Here is an 18,808-nt window from a genome sequence, read left to right as displayed (position 1 = left end):
GTTTGAAAACATGTCTCTTCCCTTCTTGGTTTTGCATTCTCATTTCATAATGTCTCACAGGGGGATGAAATAGCAGCAAATGCCAAACAACAGGAAACTTGGTGGCATGAAAAACAGCAGCATGAGCTGTGCACACACATCAGCAACCTACAGTGCGATTTAACAGCAGTGTAGCATCCATCCTGAAGTGTTTAAGAATGGAACTGGGTAAGCAAAAAGAAAGCTAATTTTACCAGATAATGCCCTCATATCATCAGAGCAGCCTCTAAGCATGGAGCCCCTTTAGGATCAAACACACAGGAACGTCCAGACATAGTCCCTTGGAAATCCCTTCAGGCCTCTGTAGGGTGACTGTGATTTTGGACTGGGCACTGTTGTAATTCAGTGACCCCTAAAGTGCAAGGGAAGAAGGTGTGTGAACTCAGTGGGATCATAGGATTGTCAGGACCTTGATGTCTCTCTCAAGGCCACAAAAGAATCTCCTAAGCAGTGTAAGGCAGAGACTTATCAAAAAAGTTGGATATCTGTGACACAGAGGACACTGGTATCATTCAAGATGACTTTTCCTTCTCATCTTTGATCTTTAATGGAGTCCTGCCTCACTTCCTGCCTCAGGTGACTTCAAAAACACCTTCACAAAGGGTGCTCTCCATTCCCTGCTGTTCACTTGTGGTGGCTTGCCTGGCGTTTCTGTGGACCTGGGAGTCTCCACCTAATCGGCCAATATGGTGAAAGCTCGACAACCCAAAGGAATTGATCAACATTGTATAGGTACTGTACTGTGGCGCTGGGAGACTGCACTGTGCGAGGATGCCACCAGCAAACCCCGCGGGCTGCAAACACCTCTCCTCTCAGAGGCCCGGCGCTCCCCGTGCCCCAGCTCTACAGGGAGCCCGCAAACCGCTACAAGGGAGCTCGGCCACAGACACTTCGCCGCTTTCGGCTCCAGGGCGGCGGGAGTCGGGAGGTGGCGGGCCGGGGCTCGGAGCTCACCGTGCCTGTCAGGCGGCTCCTAGAATGAGGCGACTCCGAGTCCACGTCGTGGCGCCGCACCCACCGGCCGCCGCTCCGGGCACAGGCTGACTGCTCTCCTCTCCCGCCCGGGGACAGCGCAGCCGCGGAGGGCGCAGCCAGGAGGGCGACCCCGCCGCCTCAGGGTAAGGGAGCGATCGAGATCCGGCGCGCAGCTCCATGCTGACGGATCGGCGACAGCACGCATCTCTCGGGCCACTGCTGGGAAGCCCGGCAGCCACTGTAGGGCGGGGCTGGGGGCTCGGCTGCAGGGGAGTGGGCGGTGTCGGGTCGTGCTGGTCCGCGCCCGGCCGCCGCGGGGCCGCGGAGCCCCCGGTCCATGAGGGAGGAGGCGGTGGCGCGGATGGCGGCCCGGCGTGCTGCAACCATGGCGACGCCGGTAGGCCCGCCCCGCCCCGCTCCGCCCCCCGCGGGGCTGAACGGAGCGGGATTGGTCAGGGGGCGGGCATTCGCCCTCTGCCCCCTGACCCTGCGCGGCGGCGGCAGGAGTGGAGGCGGTGGCTGCTGCTGGCCGTTTCCTGGTGGCCTGGCAGCGGCGCGGGAGGGAGGATGCGGCGTAGATCTCGGCTGCTGCTCTGCTTCGCCTTCCTCTGGGTGCTGGGCATCGCCTATTACATGTATTCGGGCGGCAGCGCCGCGCTGGCTGGCGGCGGCGGCAGCAGCAGCGGGAGGAAGGTGAGAGCCCATCTCGGAGCCTTGCACGGGGTGGTTGGTGAAGGTGCGCCCGCTCTCTTCCTCGGCGGCGGGGCGGCTCAGGCCGGGTTAGAGACGGCGCTGCCGGATCCTCAGGGCGGGGGCAGGGGCTTTTTCCTCCCTCCCGCGGGGTGTGGGGGCTTCTCGCTTCAGGCTTGGTGAAACTCCCCTGGGCTTCACCTTCCCCCCAGCCCATCCATCCTGCCTCCTGCCCGCCCTTTCCTAGCTCGTTTTCCGCAGGCAGATGGCTTCTTCGTGGACTTCAGACCTGTTTCAGCGTCGTCACGTCTCTTACTATCCAACTACAGCCGGCCACGTCCTGGGCCAGGGGAAGTTGGTGTGGGAGGGGAGAGTGGGGCGGGAGGCGGGAGGGGGCCAGGGCTGCACTCCGGGGCGGGGGGACCCTGCCGCGGCTTCGCTCCCTTCCCCTCTCGGCATATAACGTTTGCCCTTTCCTTCCTTCCTTTCTCCCTCCTTCCTTCACCAGTCGCACGGGAGTCGTTTGGGGTCGTTTTCCCACCTAGAGAATACGCGAGGATCCGAGCTGCAAATGCGTTTCCCCCTCTCTTTTCTCTCCAGCATGCACTGTGATTTCGTTTCTCCTTAGCACTACCCCTGAGAAGATACCGTTTTCTCATCAGTTTTGCGATATAGCCAGATTTGTCACGTGTCATGCCAGTGGTGGAGAAGGTCTTGTGGATTTGTGGGTTTTTGTTTGCTTGTTTGTTTTTAATGGCTCGGTTACTGCTATTTAAGCAATTATCTACTGACAGTACACAAGTAATTTTTCATTATTCTGTCCATCAACTTAGTAGTAATTCACTGACTGGGAGAAAGCTGGATGTTAAGTACGTCATGGTTCATGTTTCTGTCAGTCAAAATAGGCTTTTGTGGCATGATGTGGGAAGTGCCAATTTTATCCACTAACTCTGTTTAGAAAAATTAATTATGAGTGAGTGCCTTTATTTATAAAAAAAGAAAAAGGGCATTTTTCTTCCAAAGAGTTGCAAATCCATGAGCTTATAGAACCTGTCATTTAATCCATACATTCTGGAATAGGAAAGGTGAAAATGCATCCTGTAATTCATTGTTTTTAAGAAAACAAATAAACCCAGAAGTGGGAAGAGGGCAAGTGAGTGAAGTGCACCATAGTTATTTATTTATTTGTTTTATTAGTCCTTCTATAATAAATGGCAGTCTCCTGTTAAATGAGAAGTAGTGTTTAACTCTAGCAGTGTACTAGAAGAAGAATCGCTTTATGTCACTTTGATGCCGTTCAGTCAATCAGTGGATGTATTCCTGGTGAAAAATCTGCTGATGAGTGGTTTCCCTGGCAAGTCATGGAATCAAATACTTGCATGATTACAAGATTACTTACATGAGCAAGGGTCTGGAGAATGAGCTTTCTGCGCTTTGATAATTGGCTTTTAGTTCTGGTGTGTCTCACTTTATTTTTTTCCTTCTAGCTTAGAAATGTGTTCAACAGCAACTTTTACATAATATATTACAGTGTGTATTGCTAAATACAAGCTCTTGGTCCTTCAAAGTAGATACAGTAACAGAAATAGATCAAGCATGTGATAAAAAGTAAGGCAGTAGCCTAAAGCCTTTCTTGGAGAATCACCAGAGTGTATTTAGAAAGTAAAAGCAATCTTTCACTACTGATGTATAATGGGATAAAGAAAATCTATCAAGGCAAGTACATTTCCAGATAGGGAAATACATTTTTAACTCTTATGGTGTGTTTCATTTGGAGTTTCCAGACAGATTTGCATCTCTATTCAATTCATTTTTACCACTGGGGAAATTGCAGTGTGGGGATAATCATTTGCCCAAGGTCACCTAGAAGACTAGGTGAGAATAAAATAGAAAAGAAACCAGTCTTTCTGTCTCTGGTACCTAATCTTTATTGATATTAGTAGGCATTTATATTATGGTTTTAAGAGATCTAAGAATCTGATATGTGCTTTGGTAGTATTGTTTATTGTATCCTTACTGGACTGGGTAATATGGAGGGTTTAGTAGAGATAATTTAAAAGAAAATGAGGTGGTTCATAGGCCTGATCTGAAGTTCAGTGTTAGGTTTACAAATGTAAAAGTTTAAGGCTATGGTAAGGAGGAAAGTAGGTGCTGTGAACACAAGAAACACGTGGGGAAATTAACAATTATGTGTGGATTGGTGATTTAGGATTCTATTTTCTCTCAGTGAAGTGTAAAATTTAATCCTAGGCCTAAGCATTGGTTAGCAAATGTAAGTAGAGGAAGATGTGTGTAATGTAATAGCTTTTGAATCTCAATAAAAGGCTTATTAACTTAGTGTAGGATCCTGATACAAAGCAAAACCACAAACTGTCTTAAACTTAGGAGCAGAAACCTTGCTGTAGTAAATTCCTTGGTGTGTATGACTTCATATAGTCCTCATTACTTGCCCACTTTCTCAATATAATGGAAACTGTTGCTTACAGAAGAACATAACTTTTAATAAATTGAAGTCCCTGCCATGTTCAGTCTATAAAATTACAAATGCCAGGAGGGGATAGTTCTTCATTTGCGTAAGTAATTTGCATGGTAATTACAGATCTGGTTATACAAACAGAATGCTTTTTCCCACAAGAATGACTTTTTTTCCCCTTCAGTACACAGACCAGATACATTTAACTTACCCAGATAAATGTAACTTGTTTGGTATGGCAGCCAGTCTGTGATGTGGGGAGCACCACCAATTCCCTTTCTCTTCAGCAGAGTTGAAGGTGTTTGTATTTTACCAGCACGATTGCACTTGAGTAAGAGAAAGGGAGGTTTTATGTTGATTTTGGTTTGGGTTGTTTGGTTTTTTTTTTTTTGTTACCTTTTTTTTCCTTCCTTTCTTGTTACAGTAGTGCCAGAGTTAATGTAAGCTTCTGCTTATTTTGATTCTTCATTTACAACCTTCCTGATGGTTCTGTCTGTTTGTGTGGAACAGCCTTGCCCAAGTTGTTGGCTCCTTGCAAAAGTGGTGGAATCCACAGCCCTGTGTGCAGTGCTGTTGTCTGTTTAGACCCCCATTTGGGGTCTAAAGCACACAAAGTATTCTTTGCACATTTAAAAAATAAATTAGGAATTCACAATGTTTGTCATTCTGGGCCTTGGCATAAAAACTGTAGAAGGAATAAGTCTTGCCTTTGAGGTCTGGAATTTAGGATGCGACAACCTTTTCCTTTTTGAAAAGAAAAAAAGAAAAGGGAAGAGTTGAAACCTTCCATTCAAGATGTGCTTGGAGGGGGCAGAAATGTCATCTTTTTTTCTTCTTCTTCTCCACTCCATTTAATCTCTAAGTAAAATGACTGTAAACTTAAGAGTGGCATGAGTTCAGTTGACTCCTTTTGCTGCTGGATTACTGGCTTGTAGATTGGAAAGAGAGTGAGTCTGATTCACTTGTTTAAAGGTTAGAGAAATAGCTCTTGAAAGCGAGACTGTGACACAGAAGAAAGCAAGTTGCAAGCCCAACAGTTGTGACTGAAAAAAAAAAAAAAAGTGGACTACTTTTATGTTCACTTAATGTGCTTTATATTAAAAAGTGTTTGGAGTGGTGACTGAAACTTCCCTAACCCATTGCAAAAGCGGTTTGTGCTCCACGTTTCAGACTTGCACAAAATGGAGCAGCTTTTACAAGCTGTTAAGAAAGCTACTCATACCCTCCTAAGCCAAAATCATCCTGATGATGTGATCTCTTAAGAGTAGTGTGGATTTGAATTTGTACATTGCACAACAGAATGACTGGACAGGAAACAAAAAACCAACAGACAAAACCCCTGGCTGTTTTCTGAAGAATTTACTTTTCTAGACTTCAAGAAAATAGCCCCATGCAATTGAGCTGTTCAGGTGGGGCAGAGAAATTTGAAAGCACTGAAGGCTTCACTGCTGCCAAGAGTGAAATCTTCCTAGGTGTACCCTGAAGATGACCTGTAGGGCAGAGAAGGGCTTTACCACTGAAAGCTAAGTCATCAAGAGAGAGCTGCTAGGTTAAACCACAGCTGAACTAAGGGTTGGAGCCTTACAGATTTACATGCCAGTGTGCTGGCAAGCTTTTGCTTTTATTGCGATGTAAAGAACATCAGTTGCTTTTAAGTTGGACCTCTGTCCTTTCCCACTCTGTCTTTGCTATCTAGAGGATGAGGCTAAAAGCACTCTTGCAGTAATGAGAAATGGGTGACTTCTGTCAGTGTTTCTTAAAACTGAATCCTACAATGACTTGGGTTGGAAGGGGCGTTAGAGGTCATTACTCCAACCTCCTTGCCATGGATAGGGACACCTTTCAACTGGACTGGGCTGCTCAAAGCTTTATCTAGTCTGGCCTTGAACACCCCCAGGGAGGAGGCATCCACAGCCTCCTTGGGCAACCTATGCCAGAGTCTCACCACCTTTATAATGAAGAACTTCCTACGGTCCAGTCTAAACCTATTCTCCCTCATCTTAAAACCATTCCCCTTTATCCTATCACTAGACACCCTTATGAAAAATCCCTCTCCAGCCTTCCGGTAGGATCCCTTCCAGTACTGGAAGGCAGCTATAAAGTTCCCTTTCCACCACCCTCCAGGAGTCTTCTCTAGGCTGAGAAAAAATCTTAGACGTGTCTCTGTTTTTCCATCAACTACCCCTTTCCCCAGAGAACCCCCTCAAACACAAAGCTAAACTCCAGCAAAACCAAACCACCCTGAGCTAGAAGCTTGTTGCTCTTTTGGCTTTTTTTTAATTTAATGGCTTTAATGGAACAAATTGGAGAGGTCTAATTTACAGATAGTTGAGCCACAAGGAGGCAGACTTATCCTGTAGAACAGGTTATTACTGTGTACAGAGTGCTATTTTTCCTTCCCATATTCTGGTTTTGTTGTGTTGTTGTATTGTTGTTTAGTTTTTTAAAAGTTTTATTGTGTTTTGGAGCAGGCTTCTGATAGGGAGTGTGCTGTGGAGCTAGCTGAGATGAAATGTATCCAAAGGTAAAAAGTGATGTTTTGCCTTGAGTGTATGGCTGATTAAAAGTGACTCATTCACTTTGGGGAAAATAGGGGAAAAAAGAAGCAAGGTCTTGTAAGATACTGATCTACAAGAGTAAAACTTTAGAATGACTCTCTTCAGCATGTACAAACCTTTCTTTTTTATCCTTTTAATTTTTTTTAACCCCTGAACTATATCAGTTATGGTTAAATGAGGCTCTTTTAGCTGCTATACACAATGACATACACAAGGGTGCTACATCCGCTATGTATATAGTGTATCTAAGTTTGTTTTGAAGGGTCAAGCTGGAGGAAAAAGGAAATGTGTTTTAACTTTAGGTTCATTGAAGTGAGACTGAAGCTGCAGAGTCTAATTTTGACAGTTTCTCTCAAAGTGTAGTAGAGCTGCTTTTTCGGAAGGAGGTTAAAAATAACTCCCCCAATATCGTTGTTTCATCTGATGAAGATTTGAACTGTTCTGATTGCTAAATACTAAGTTGAGTTTGCCACATCATTTTAAAATGTGATTTCAGTCCCTTATATGGTGTGACATTGGATGTGATTTCTGATCTTGGTCTTTAGACAAGTGAGGATGTTAAAGGTTAAAAACAGTCAGATTACCACATGTCCTTCTGTAGCATTCACCTCCTAGAAAGTGCAAAGAGATAGGAAAGGACGTTCCTTTGCATAACCGCGAACAGTTTCTGCTAATAGACACCCTTCTGCATGATTCTGTAACAAATGGGAAAGAAGAGCCCAGGCTCTTCCATAATAAAGCTGTTCTCCTCTGCCTGGAATGTAAAAGTGAACCTCTGAAACTTGTCATACATGTCTTTTTTTTCTTAATCTTACTTACATTGTTACAGTTGTGGCAATTCGGTCACGTATTTTTGTAAACCGTTTAAATATGTTAGAAAACTTCAATCTTGGTCTTCAAAATTATGTGCTAATTATTTTTTTTTCTTTAACTTTTTTCCCCCTTAGAAATTCTGATTATTTTTCCTCTCTTGAGTGCCTGTTCCTGTGGTCCTTTTCTCATTGGTTTACAATGCTATGTGGTATCCAAGTGCTTGTGTATAACTGCTTTGTTAAGAAGATTGTTGATCGGAGGAGAGATGTGATATTGTGTCTCACAATGCCACTCACAGTGATACTCTGCTACTGAATAGAAGAGAGATCTTTATATTGGTACTGGGTATGCAAGACAGTAGCCCTTGTTGCTTGTTTAGAAATTGCTTGAAAAGCATTCCAGCAGGCAACCTAGAAAATGGGGTTTGTTGGCTTTTTGATAACTACATGTAATTTAGCAATAATTCAATGTACAGTTCTTTTCCTTTCAAATAGATTTTACTTAAGATTTTAGGACACTGTTGGTCCTGTGAAGCTCAGGTGCTGCTGCATGAAGTCGATGCACATTTTAAATTTGTATTTAAGCCGATTTGGTTGACTGAAATATTTCAGTAGCCTACTCTTGGCAGCTATAGTGGTACAAATCAGTGTACAGCCAGGTGTTGTACAAACAATTTTTTGTACAAAAATTCCCTGATAATTTTTACTAAATGTCATTTTGATAGGACTTAGTGGAGGAGCTGTGCATTGCTAATATGTGGGCAATGCCATGTGTTGGCAATACGTTTGAATGCTAATAATGAATCTGCAGGAAGCACAGAGACATTTGCTTTTTTTTTCTTTTGGTAAGGAATATATGGCTGAATGTCATTGCCCAAATGCATCAGTGTATGCATAGTGTGGAAATGGAGTATCAGTGTGGGTGTCAGAGAAGAAAACGCTAAGTAGGTTGTTTTATTGCCATCATGTAATGCAAAGTGGTGTTATCTTAAGCTGTATGAATTTTAAAACCTGGGTACACTCTTTCATACAGTATGACAGGCTGGAGAGGTGGGCACAAGCCAACCTCGTGAAGTTCAACAAGACCAAGGGCAGGGTCCTGCATCTGGGTCAAGGCAATCCCAGGCACAAATACAGGCTGGGCAGTGACTGGCTGGAAAGCAGCCCTGAGGAGAGAGACTTGGGGGTGCTGGTGGATGAGAAGCTCAACATGAGCTCTCAGTGTGCACTTGCAGCCCGCAAAGCCAATCAGATCCTGGGCTGCATCAGGAGAAGTGTGGCCAGCAGGTCAAGGGAGGTGATTTTCCCCCTCTACTCAGCTCTGGTGAGGCCCCACCTGGAGTATTGCATCCAGTTCTGGAGCCCCTATTACAAGAGGGATGTGGAGGTGCTGGAAGGTGTCCAGAGAAGGGCCACGAGGATGATCAGAGGGCTGGAGCACCTCTCCTATGAGGACAGACTGAAGGAGTTGGGGCTGTTCAGTCTGCAGAAGAGAAGGCTCCGAGGTGTAGCCTTCCGGCATCTGAAGGGGGCCTACAGGAAGGCTGGGGAAGGACTTCTCAGGATCTCAGGTAGTGATGGGACTAAGGGGAATGGAATGAAGCTGGAGGTAGGGAGATTCAGGCTAGATGTGAGGAGGAGGTTCTTCACCATGAGAGTGGTGAAACCCTGGAATGGGTTGTCCAGGGAGGTGGTTGAGGCCCTGTCCCTGGAGGTGTTTAATACCAGGCTGGATGTGGCTCTGGCCAGCCTGATCTAGTGTGGGGTGTCCCTGTCCATGGCAGTGGGGTTGGAACTAGATGATCCTTGTGGCCCCTTCCAACCCTGACTGATACTATGATACTATGTTTTGAAATTAATAGGTGCTTGTCTTCAGTTCCTATTTTCCTTCTAAGCATTCAAAGAAACAAGGGATGGACTGTGGAGGGAAGATAGTTGGGGGGGGAAACATGAAAATGTTCATTTAATGTATTTGGAGATTTAAAGGCATAGCATAAGATACTCCAGACAACACTAGAAATGGAACCATCTCATGTTACCACTGGGTCAGTAAGGTTCTTTCACAGAAAGCTTCATATGGTAGACCCTTCCTTGGAAGTGAAAGTTAAGATATTTGGATGTGTGGTGGATTTTTTTTTTCCTCCGTTGTTGGGGAAAAAGAATTATTTCATGAGGCCTGTATTTTGCTGATGCATAAAGAGTAGATCCCTACTTGTTGTTCTTTAAGTGGTCATTTGCCAAATTTTACTATGAATGAAGCGCTCCTATACTCTGTGTCCTGTGCCAGTCATGAATGAACAAGAAAGCAGAAAAAAAATCAGTATCAGTTTTCTTTCTATAAACTGTGATTGATACATTCCCTGTTGGAATAGGCTGTGTTTTAAAGCTCCAGGCAGGCCTTTTTTTGTTGTGTTTGTTTGGGGTGTTTTGTTCCCCCACATCCCTGCCCCTTGGTGTGTATCAACTTGCATGTTAAAGCTGTCTTTGTAACTTGTTCATTTGATACCCTTCCAATGGAGCCTGTGCAAATCACTATCAGCACTTTTTTTTTCACCCCAGTTGGCTCAATAAGAAGGAAATGTTTTTTCCTTATGTGAAGTTCCAAATGTTTAGCCACCTTGGAAGTAATCAGCACAGTTGAAATGAGTTTCACTGACTAGAATAAATTTATACCAGCTGACCTGTTGGTTTAAGAATTGTCAATAAAAATATCAGTCTATATATATACTGTGGCAGGCAGATCTACTAAAAATGTGGAGGCATGTGAATCACAGTATATATCTGCTGGAGTGTGTTGGAAATGTAGGCTTGTGTATGTTGTCCAGGTAGTGTAATAAGTTCTTGTTATGGCTGTGGGCATGTCCACACAGGGGCATGCACCTGTCTTCCTGGTTAGCATATTTGACCATCCATCACCCAAAACAAAAGCAATTGTGCCTAAACATTTTTTGAGGAAACTTTTTCTTTATTTGTTTTTAAATCTCTCTGTAGAAACATAAGTGCAAAAGTTGTTTAGCTTGGTAGGTTCTTAGTGGGAAGATAGAACTGAGTGGAAGATTGTTGAAATACCCTTGAGGTATCCCAAGACTTAGAAATACATTAGGACAAACCATACCAGTCAGAAAAGAGAAGAGAAAAAAAAAGTTGAAGGACTTGTCTGCAGTGACAGTCAGACTTGTGCTAAGACTGCAGTATACCTCATTAAGGTGCAATTGTTCAGTTACTCTGAATATTCTCCAGCAAAAATCAGCAAGAGCTTGATCTTGATATTCACTTTAACCTATTTGTTTAAAAATCTGTTTCAGTTACCTACTGAGATAACTATTGCAAATCACAGTGGTGTTCCAGGAAAAACATTTCTTATTTCCTGGGAACAACAGAAAATAAAGATTGTAAAATCAGTCTGCAGTCATTTAATATTCTCTTCCATCCATGCTTGCAATCACAAGAGCCAGAAAATTGGCAAAACTTGGGTTTATACACGTGTATGATCTTGGAAAGTGACTTTTTTGGTCAGTAGTATTCCTTAATGGTTGCAAATTTGTTTCGAATTTGGCTGTGATTATGCCTGTCTTTAATGATGTGCCAAAGCAGTTATGAGTTTGTCTTTATGAACTTGGCTGTTTTATGTACTGTGAGATAGGACTGGAAACTAGTGAAAAGATACCACCACTTCTTGTTCAGGACGCTTTTGGCTGTTAGCATTGCAGTGCTGTCTAGAGTTCTGGTTCTACTGTGCAAAAGATTGAATGGTATTAAGGTTTTTTCCTACACCATGAGCTTAAGGGTCATTTTCCTACTAGGATTTAAACATCTGTTTGTAGAAGTCATCTGTAGTTCTATGGTAGAAATTCTAATGTGGTTCTCTCTTGATGTAGTCTTTCACTCAAAACCAAACTGTTCTATGTGCGTGTATCTCAACAAACTATATTAAGTGATTTGCTTTTATAGGTTAGACCTCAGTAACTGAATAGGTTTTAAGAAATTATAAAGTTTCAAGTTACACATTGTATGGAAAAGGTAGATCAAGCATTTTAGTCTTTAGCATTGAAGTGTGATGGGACCTCATGCTGCTAAGCTTACTAGAATGTAGATCTGGATCTGATATAGTACTTAAGCTATGCAGTGAATCACATTTAGTATCTAATCTTAGTGTGGTTCATGTTGACCAGTTTTGAAGCCTCCAGGAATGTTCAATTCTGCTTGGAATTGTGATATTATAATCTTTATTTCCAAGAGCAGATACAGCTCAGAGGCAGGCAACAGTTTGGAAATATCATAGCATTTGTTCATATTTACTCTGATTATGGCAGTCATCTCATGATGTTGTCCCAGCTGCTGAGGAAAAATTTCCAGTGACAGATCTGAATAAGTATGCAAGAAAATTCTTCTACTTGATTAATGTTATGTATCCTGTAATAATGTTTTTTGGTGTTCCCAAAAGTGTATTTACAAAAAAAGAAAAAAGGAATAGGCACTTTAGAGATGTTTGATGTCTCGGGGTAAAGGAGTACTTTGTATGTTACCTCCTTTGAATACTTTACAATGCCTGAACTGATTGCTTTTCAATTGTAAAATTGCTTTGAAGATTTATTTGTTTTTAAGGAGCTGCTGCATGAGTGATTTGGTAAAGTCTTGTGATGACTTCTAAGACTATGCAAGGAAAAACTGGGTTTTAGTGCACCAGTTGTGATGAAAACAAGATGTTTGTTGGGTGTTATTGGGGGGTATATACATAAGGCTTCCAAGATGTTATCCTTTTTTAAAAAGGTCTAGGCACTAGTAGAACTTAAGGAGAAACCCTCTACTTAAGATGCTAATTTCTGTTATAATAATCCACTTGTTTATGTATGAAAACCAGCTAATAAGTGTCTGAAGTTTGCTTGGCTGTTTTTACTGCTTGATGGTTATATGCCATCTTATTTTGAGTTTGTCCCTAATTCCCCTTAGCCATACGACTGGGTTGCTTTCTTCTTATATTGTCATAACACTTTGCCAAAACATCGTGGTACCTGGTGGTTTATTGTTGGTGGGGTTTTGTTATTGTTTTGGGTTTGGTTTTTTTGGGTGTGTTGTTGTTGGTTTGGTTTGGTTTTGGGGGTGTGTGTTTCATGTTTTTTTTCTAACATTATTTCTAGGTAAGGCAGTTTTGTAGGCAGAGATGCTATTTTATTGTAGAAGTGAGGGAGTGAAGGTAGAGGTAAAGCTGGTTTTGGCAGAATGTCTGTGTGGGTTGTTTTGGTTGGGGTTTTTTTGTGTGTGGTTTTTTTTAACTAAGGACAGTGGCCCTTTTGTAGATCCTGATACTTGGCTGCTGTTTCTTGTACAATATTTGAACAAATCTGACTTTCTTCATTTTGCCTGGAAGCGTGAGCTTTGCATGCGTGCAGCAAGTGAGTTGAAGAAATTTGTCTGCTTTCACCTTCTGTAGATTAATGTGCTCTTTTTCCTGGAGGGAGGTGATAGAGTGGGAACGTTAAATGGTCAGCCTGGAAAAGGTACTTTCACATAAGCACTTTATCACAATAATTAAAAAGGTTTTCTTGTTCCTTTTCCTGTCTTTTCATGATCAGCTCTCATTTGCAGATAGCAATTTCCTGTCTCTGAATTTATTTACCTGGCTCTTTTGTCAGTTCAAGGAGGAAGGGTCCTCGATGGGAGAGTTTTTTGGGAAGTATAATTATTCTTCTGGTAACTGCATTATATTTTTATTTAGACTGTTTTCATGCTCTTACTGGCAGTAGGCTGTAGCAGCTGGAATTACAGCACATTTGCTTTCATGTGCCTTTTTCAGATTCATCAGTTTAAGACTGTTTTGTAGTATTTTTTCCCCTCTGTATTGGAATGGCTATTTGGCATTATATAAACATTGGAAAAAGTATCAGTGAAATGATAGGAAATGCTAGTACTGGGTTCCCTCTGCTTTTAGAAGTTATGGTGGTTATCACATGCTTGAATGCTATTTTTTGCCCATAGTTCATTGCTCAAGTAGATGATTGTGTTCTTCTTTGTTTGAATCCTGGATTTTGCCAGGAAAGCAAGACTTTGCCAGCTTTGCAGTAAACAGCAGTGCTTGGCAGTTAATGCAATGCTGTTATCATGGATAGAACTACTGTTAAGATGGGGATTGTCCTGTTTATACTGTTTGAATGGCTGGATAGCACAGTATTTCCACTATTCCTTTGAGGTCTAGCATGCCAAAACTTGTGGTCTTAATTTGTCCACATGAACTTGAATCCCATAAATACTTTATCCAAGAGTGTTCTTGTTTGCTGTTGAAGAAAATGGTAATTACTGGCTCATGTCTAGTAAAATTGCAGATGGCTTTTAGCATTTTATAGTGGGAGTAATTAGTCCCTACCATGGTATTAGTAATCACAGATTATACTAGGAAAAGTAAACACAGAAACTTATCTTGCACATAGCACCATGCAGTTTTTTCAACTGTTAATTTGATTCTGCCTGTTCTTTCTGGAAGAACAATTCTAGTTCTTATGTACACTCCTATAACTGGAGTGATATGTAACATACATGGTCCTCTTAACCCTTAGAGAATTGTGTGTACAGCGGTAGTTGTATTAGTTCTATTTGCCCAGTCTCCTTGCTGTGCTCCTGGGTTTGTATTTGAATCTTTAGTGGCTGCACTCTTTGTATCTTAGTTGAAAAAAATATACTGTGTAAATAAATTGAATGTTCTTTTCCCTGCAAGAGCTAAAAGCCACTGATGCTAACTTGACAGTATTCCTGCCACAGAAATAAGAATATATGGTGAGTACTTCTTGGGAAATCTGCTATCTAACCAGGAGCTTCTAAAGAGAAAGCTAGATCATCACTTGATTATTTTCATTAACTAGGACTTGTATGATCCAATATTTAAGCTTTAAATAATTGCATACTGGTAGAATATGAAAAACAGCTTAATGTTTCTGTTTCAGTAAGTAACTTAAACTAGGTACTGGCTGTTTCCGTTTTATGCCCAAATACAGTGTTTCTGTGGAAGAACAAGGGCTGCAGGAATCTAACAATTTTGATACTATCTGGCACACACCAACACGTTTTACTTGTATTCTGCAAAAGAAAAGGGAAAAACAGTGATGTAGGCTTCTACTTTGTTTTAAAAGGCAAAATATCTGTTGTATGTAATTTTCATCAGCCACTAACAAAGCATCCTGTGCAAGAAAAGGAAGAAGCAATGTAAAAATAAGCTGTAGGTCAAAAAGCAAAGAAAGGTATGCTAAAGCAGCATAGTCTTTTACTTCCTTTCTCTCTCAGTCATCACAGATCCTGAGAACGCAAATGTGTTGCTTACTAATCTTACCATTAATACAAAATGCTGCCTATATTGCCTGGTTTTCCCATGGAAAATTAAGTACCGTTGAACTGAATGAAATCTTACAGGATTACAGGATGCTGGAGATGATTTTTGTTTGGTGTTCATTTGAACTAATGACAGCAATATGTACTTTTATCTTAATAAATTCACTTAGCTTTGAGGTTTAGAAAACAATTAAGTGGTCTCTGCTAAGAATAACAAGGCAGTTTTAAGATTGAGCTGTTCACTATACCTGTTTATCAAGTTTACTTGTAGACAAAACCAATTAATTCCCATTAAGAACAAATATGAATGGCAAATTGTTCTCTTCATGTTTATAGTTTGAGCTGTTGTATTCCTCTACTTGACCGTTTAGTCCTTGGTGATTCAACTGATTCCTTTTCAGTCATGTTTGGATTTTGATGATGCCAATTGGATCTTTTTGTAGACTGCCAGCTGCTTTCAGATTTGCATTAGCAGATAAGGAGCCTTCTAGAAATGGAAACCACATCCTTTGTGATACTACAGTGTCCTTTTTTGGTAGATATAAAGCATGGTGAGAAGTGAAATCTGAGATGTAGGGATGTACCAAAATAAGAAAAAATATGACAGAGTTGTGGTGCTTGATCCTAGACTGCCAGGTAATTTGGATTGTACAGTTGATGGGTATGTTTCTTTCAAGTGAGGGCATTATATAAAAATCTGAATTTTGTGTAGCCTCAAACCACACTTCAAAAAGAGCTGCAAAGAGTCACTTGGGTGGGAGAACCTGCAAGCGAAGTTAGAGATTGAACTGTGACAAAACTATGGTACTGAAAATCTGCTGAGGGAAGAGTCAGTTTACTCTGTAATCATCACTAACTCCAGCCAGTGAAATACTGGCTTTAGGTTATGTTTAAAGATAGAATACATGTCTAAGACCCAAAATGAACTGGCTTCTTCATGTCTGGGAATTCTTTTGGCAGATAACGAGTTAGTTTCTGGCAGGCGTGGGATGCCCTTGACTCCTACCGCATCCCTATGGTGCAAAACAATTGGCATTGAACTTGTTTTTTTCAGTCTTCTGTTCTTCTTGGGCCATCCCTCCTGCTAGTAAGTGACACTGGTGCTAGTAATGTCAATATTGTATCTCAATATTGCACAACTTCAGCTTTTTTCAGACTTGATCGGAAGGTGTTTTGGGAGCCGCTCTGCTGTTATGAAAGGGATGTGAAATTTCCAACTGATTTTGTTCATTTTTTTTTCTTTAATTTCCTGTGGTTGCCTATCCACAAATTTTAATTTGATTGCTATTTTACAGTGTGGTTTCCAAACTCTACTTCAATGGTAGGCATTGAGAGATGCTACATATTCAGACAGCACTCATTTGCAAAGGTTTTGTTTTGCAGCTGCCTTCTTGGAGATTCACTAATCCTGAGTGTGGTGCATGTTCAGCATTCCTCTCTGTCGACCTTTGTTACTTAAAACAAAACCTGTCTTGTGTTGCTGTAAAAGAAATTGGTATGGGGATTTCTACTACTGCAACAAGAAATAGCAAGCATCATTTTTCCAAATACTTTTATCATTCGATATAAGCAAACTGTTTTACTTTATAAACTGTCTGCATTGAGTGCAAGTGGAAAGTATGTCTTCTAAATAAAAGCTCATTTCAACTGCTTGGGATATTTTTGCCATTCTACTTTTTACAGTCTTTAAGATTTCTTAAATATGTTGGACCTTGTTTCTTTTTGAGGATGGCAAATGTATCTGATTCTCCTTTAGGCATTACCATTTACTGTCAGAAGCAATAGGGATTTGAAGCCTTCAGGTTTTTCTACATAAGGCTGATGTCCAACACTGTATTTTCAAGATCTCTGCAGCTGCAGTTGAACTTGTTTTCCAAACCAGACAAACGTTGAAATGTTAGAAAGATAAGGGCATTGTAATAACTTCCTCTATAAAGGACTGATGAAGCAGAGTGAAATCAAATTGTACAGGTAATTTGTACTTCATTTTTATCTATAGAAAGGAATGCACTGTTACCAAACTGTCTCATGGCATGATACTATGACCATATGGTCATGATTAATGTGTAACTATACTGAATTTAAAATTTGACAGTCCTTTTCTCACCTCTTCCTTTCAGTATGTGTAGTGTTAACTAATAAGAACAAAGTCTTCATATACACAATTAGTCTCTGCCTTGAGACTTACAGTAAGTGATAACTTTTGGGACAGCAAGTAGCTCCTCTAAGTCCTTGAGTAAGCAGTTGTTCTTTATAACAAAGTTTTTCTTCTACAGAGCCTAAAAAGCATCTTCTGCATATGATTGTCATAATACAAAAATCTTGGTGTGTAGCCAGTGCTTGAAACCAAAGTAAAATTTAGTAGGGTTTCTTTGAATTGTATGAAAGTAGTAGAGAGGCAGTCAAACTTACAAATTAAAATGAATGTCAATTTTCAAGATGAAGCTGAAAAAAAATCATATCTGTATTCAGAGTGTTAGCTTATTCTTATACCAAGGTGCATAATCAGCTCTGCCTGAGGAGGGAGCTTTGATTTGGTTTGTTAACAATCACTGAGTTCTCCTTCTGTGCTGACAGGCTTTCTTTGCATCTGGTAATGGTGTGTTGTTCCTCTGATCTTTCTGCTTTCTCTCTTCCAGCTGCTACTCGACTGCTGCAGATAAGTAGCCACACAGCTCCTCTCTGCACAAATACTGTTTTCCTACTAAGTTATGCTGTTTTGTTCTTCCAGTTTTTAAAGAACTTGGCTACCAGTAGGATTATACTGAATTTGTATTTCACAGTAGTGCTTTTTCTGATGCAAGTTGTACATGTAGGCACTGACTCAAAAGAAAATTGAGGTTTTGGCTGTTAAGTGAGGTGTTTGACCACCAGGGCAGACTAGTGCTTTGTGGAGAGGCAATATGTAAAACGTTGTCTTAAAAACCAATAATTTCCCCCTCTTGCTTAGAGAATCATCAAATTAGTGTTAAAGAGGGAAGTTCAGAAACAAAGGAAAATAACAAGGCTGTTTTCCTGCTGGAGGGAAAGTGTGACAAAGTGCTGTGCTGATGGTAACCAGAGCCTGAGGAATATAAAGATCTTATGAAAAAGCATTTCTTCAGTGCATCTTGGGTGGTGGAAAGGTGGATGGGTTTACTACATTGGGCAAGTTAATGTTTCAAACCAAGATAATCACAGTATCACAGTATCACTTAGGTTGGAAAGGACCTCGAGGATCATCGAGTCCAACCTATCAACACAGACCCCATGCCTAGACCATGGCACCAAGTGCCATGTCCAATCGCCCCTTGAACGCCTCCAGGGTCGATGACTCAACCACCTCCCTGGGCAACCCGTTCCAATGATGAATGACTCGCTCGGTGAAGAACTTCCTCCTCACCTCGAGCCTAAACCTCCCCTGGCGCAGCTTGACACTGTGTCCTCTTGTTCTGGTGCTGGTTGCCTGGGAGAAGAGGCCTACCCCTTCCTTGCTACAACCACCCTTCAGGTAGTTGTAGAGGGCAATGAGGTCACCCCTGAGCCTCCTCTTCTCCAGGCTAAACAATCCCAGCTCCCTGAATTCATATGAATTCATAGCAAAGATTTTGAAGATTAACTTCAGATGTCTTCACAAGGATATTTTGAAAATCAGTTTCTGCCAAATTGGAATTTGTTGTCGTTGTGGGCTTTCTTTCTGCAAAGAAATCTGCTCTAGTGGCAGTCATGAAGTATCTGTGTGGCATGGCATGACTCCAAAGGCTTGGGAATTTGCTTTTGAAGAGTGGTGATGTAGCTATTTCTTTATTCTAGTTGCATACAAAATCAAACATCTTTGTTCTTCTCATTCTAATATATTCATTCCACAAAACAGATATAATCCAGTATTGCAGTATTTTTTTTGAAGCTTGCCTTGCCTTTGTGACATTCTCAGTTGCTTGACTTAAACTGGTTTTCAAACCCAG

At 41.5% G+C, this 18,808-nt stretch overlaps 1 protein-coding gene across 1 annotated transcript in view; it reads left to right on the top strand.

Annotated features, from left to right (window-relative positions):
• Positions 1 to 1,534: 1,534 nt before the first annotated feature.
• Positions 1,535 to 18,808, top strand: part of GALNT2 (polypeptide N-acetylgalactosaminyltransferase 2) — a 102,509-nt gene continuing 85,235 nt past the window's right edge. Inside the window, exon 1 of the mRNA XM_068154081.1 lies at positions 1,535 to 1,707. Within this exon, the coding sequence (XP_068010182.1) occupies positions 1,582 to 1,707 (126 nt within the window). The 5' untranslated portion in view covers positions 1,535 to 1,581. The remainder of the gene's footprint in view (positions 1,708 to 18,808) is intronic.

Source organism: Melanerpes formicivorus, unplaced genomic scaffold (assembly GCF_026170545.1).
Source record: "Melanerpes formicivorus ecotype bairdi unplaced genomic scaffold, bMelFor1.0.p_v2 SCAF_2, whole genome shotgun sequence".
NCBI lineage: Eukaryota > Metazoa > Chordata > Aves > Piciformes > Picidae > Melanerpes > Melanerpes formicivorus.
The sequence above is the reverse complement of the archived record's forward strand: the minus strand, read 5'-3'. Positions and strand labels throughout refer to the sequence as shown.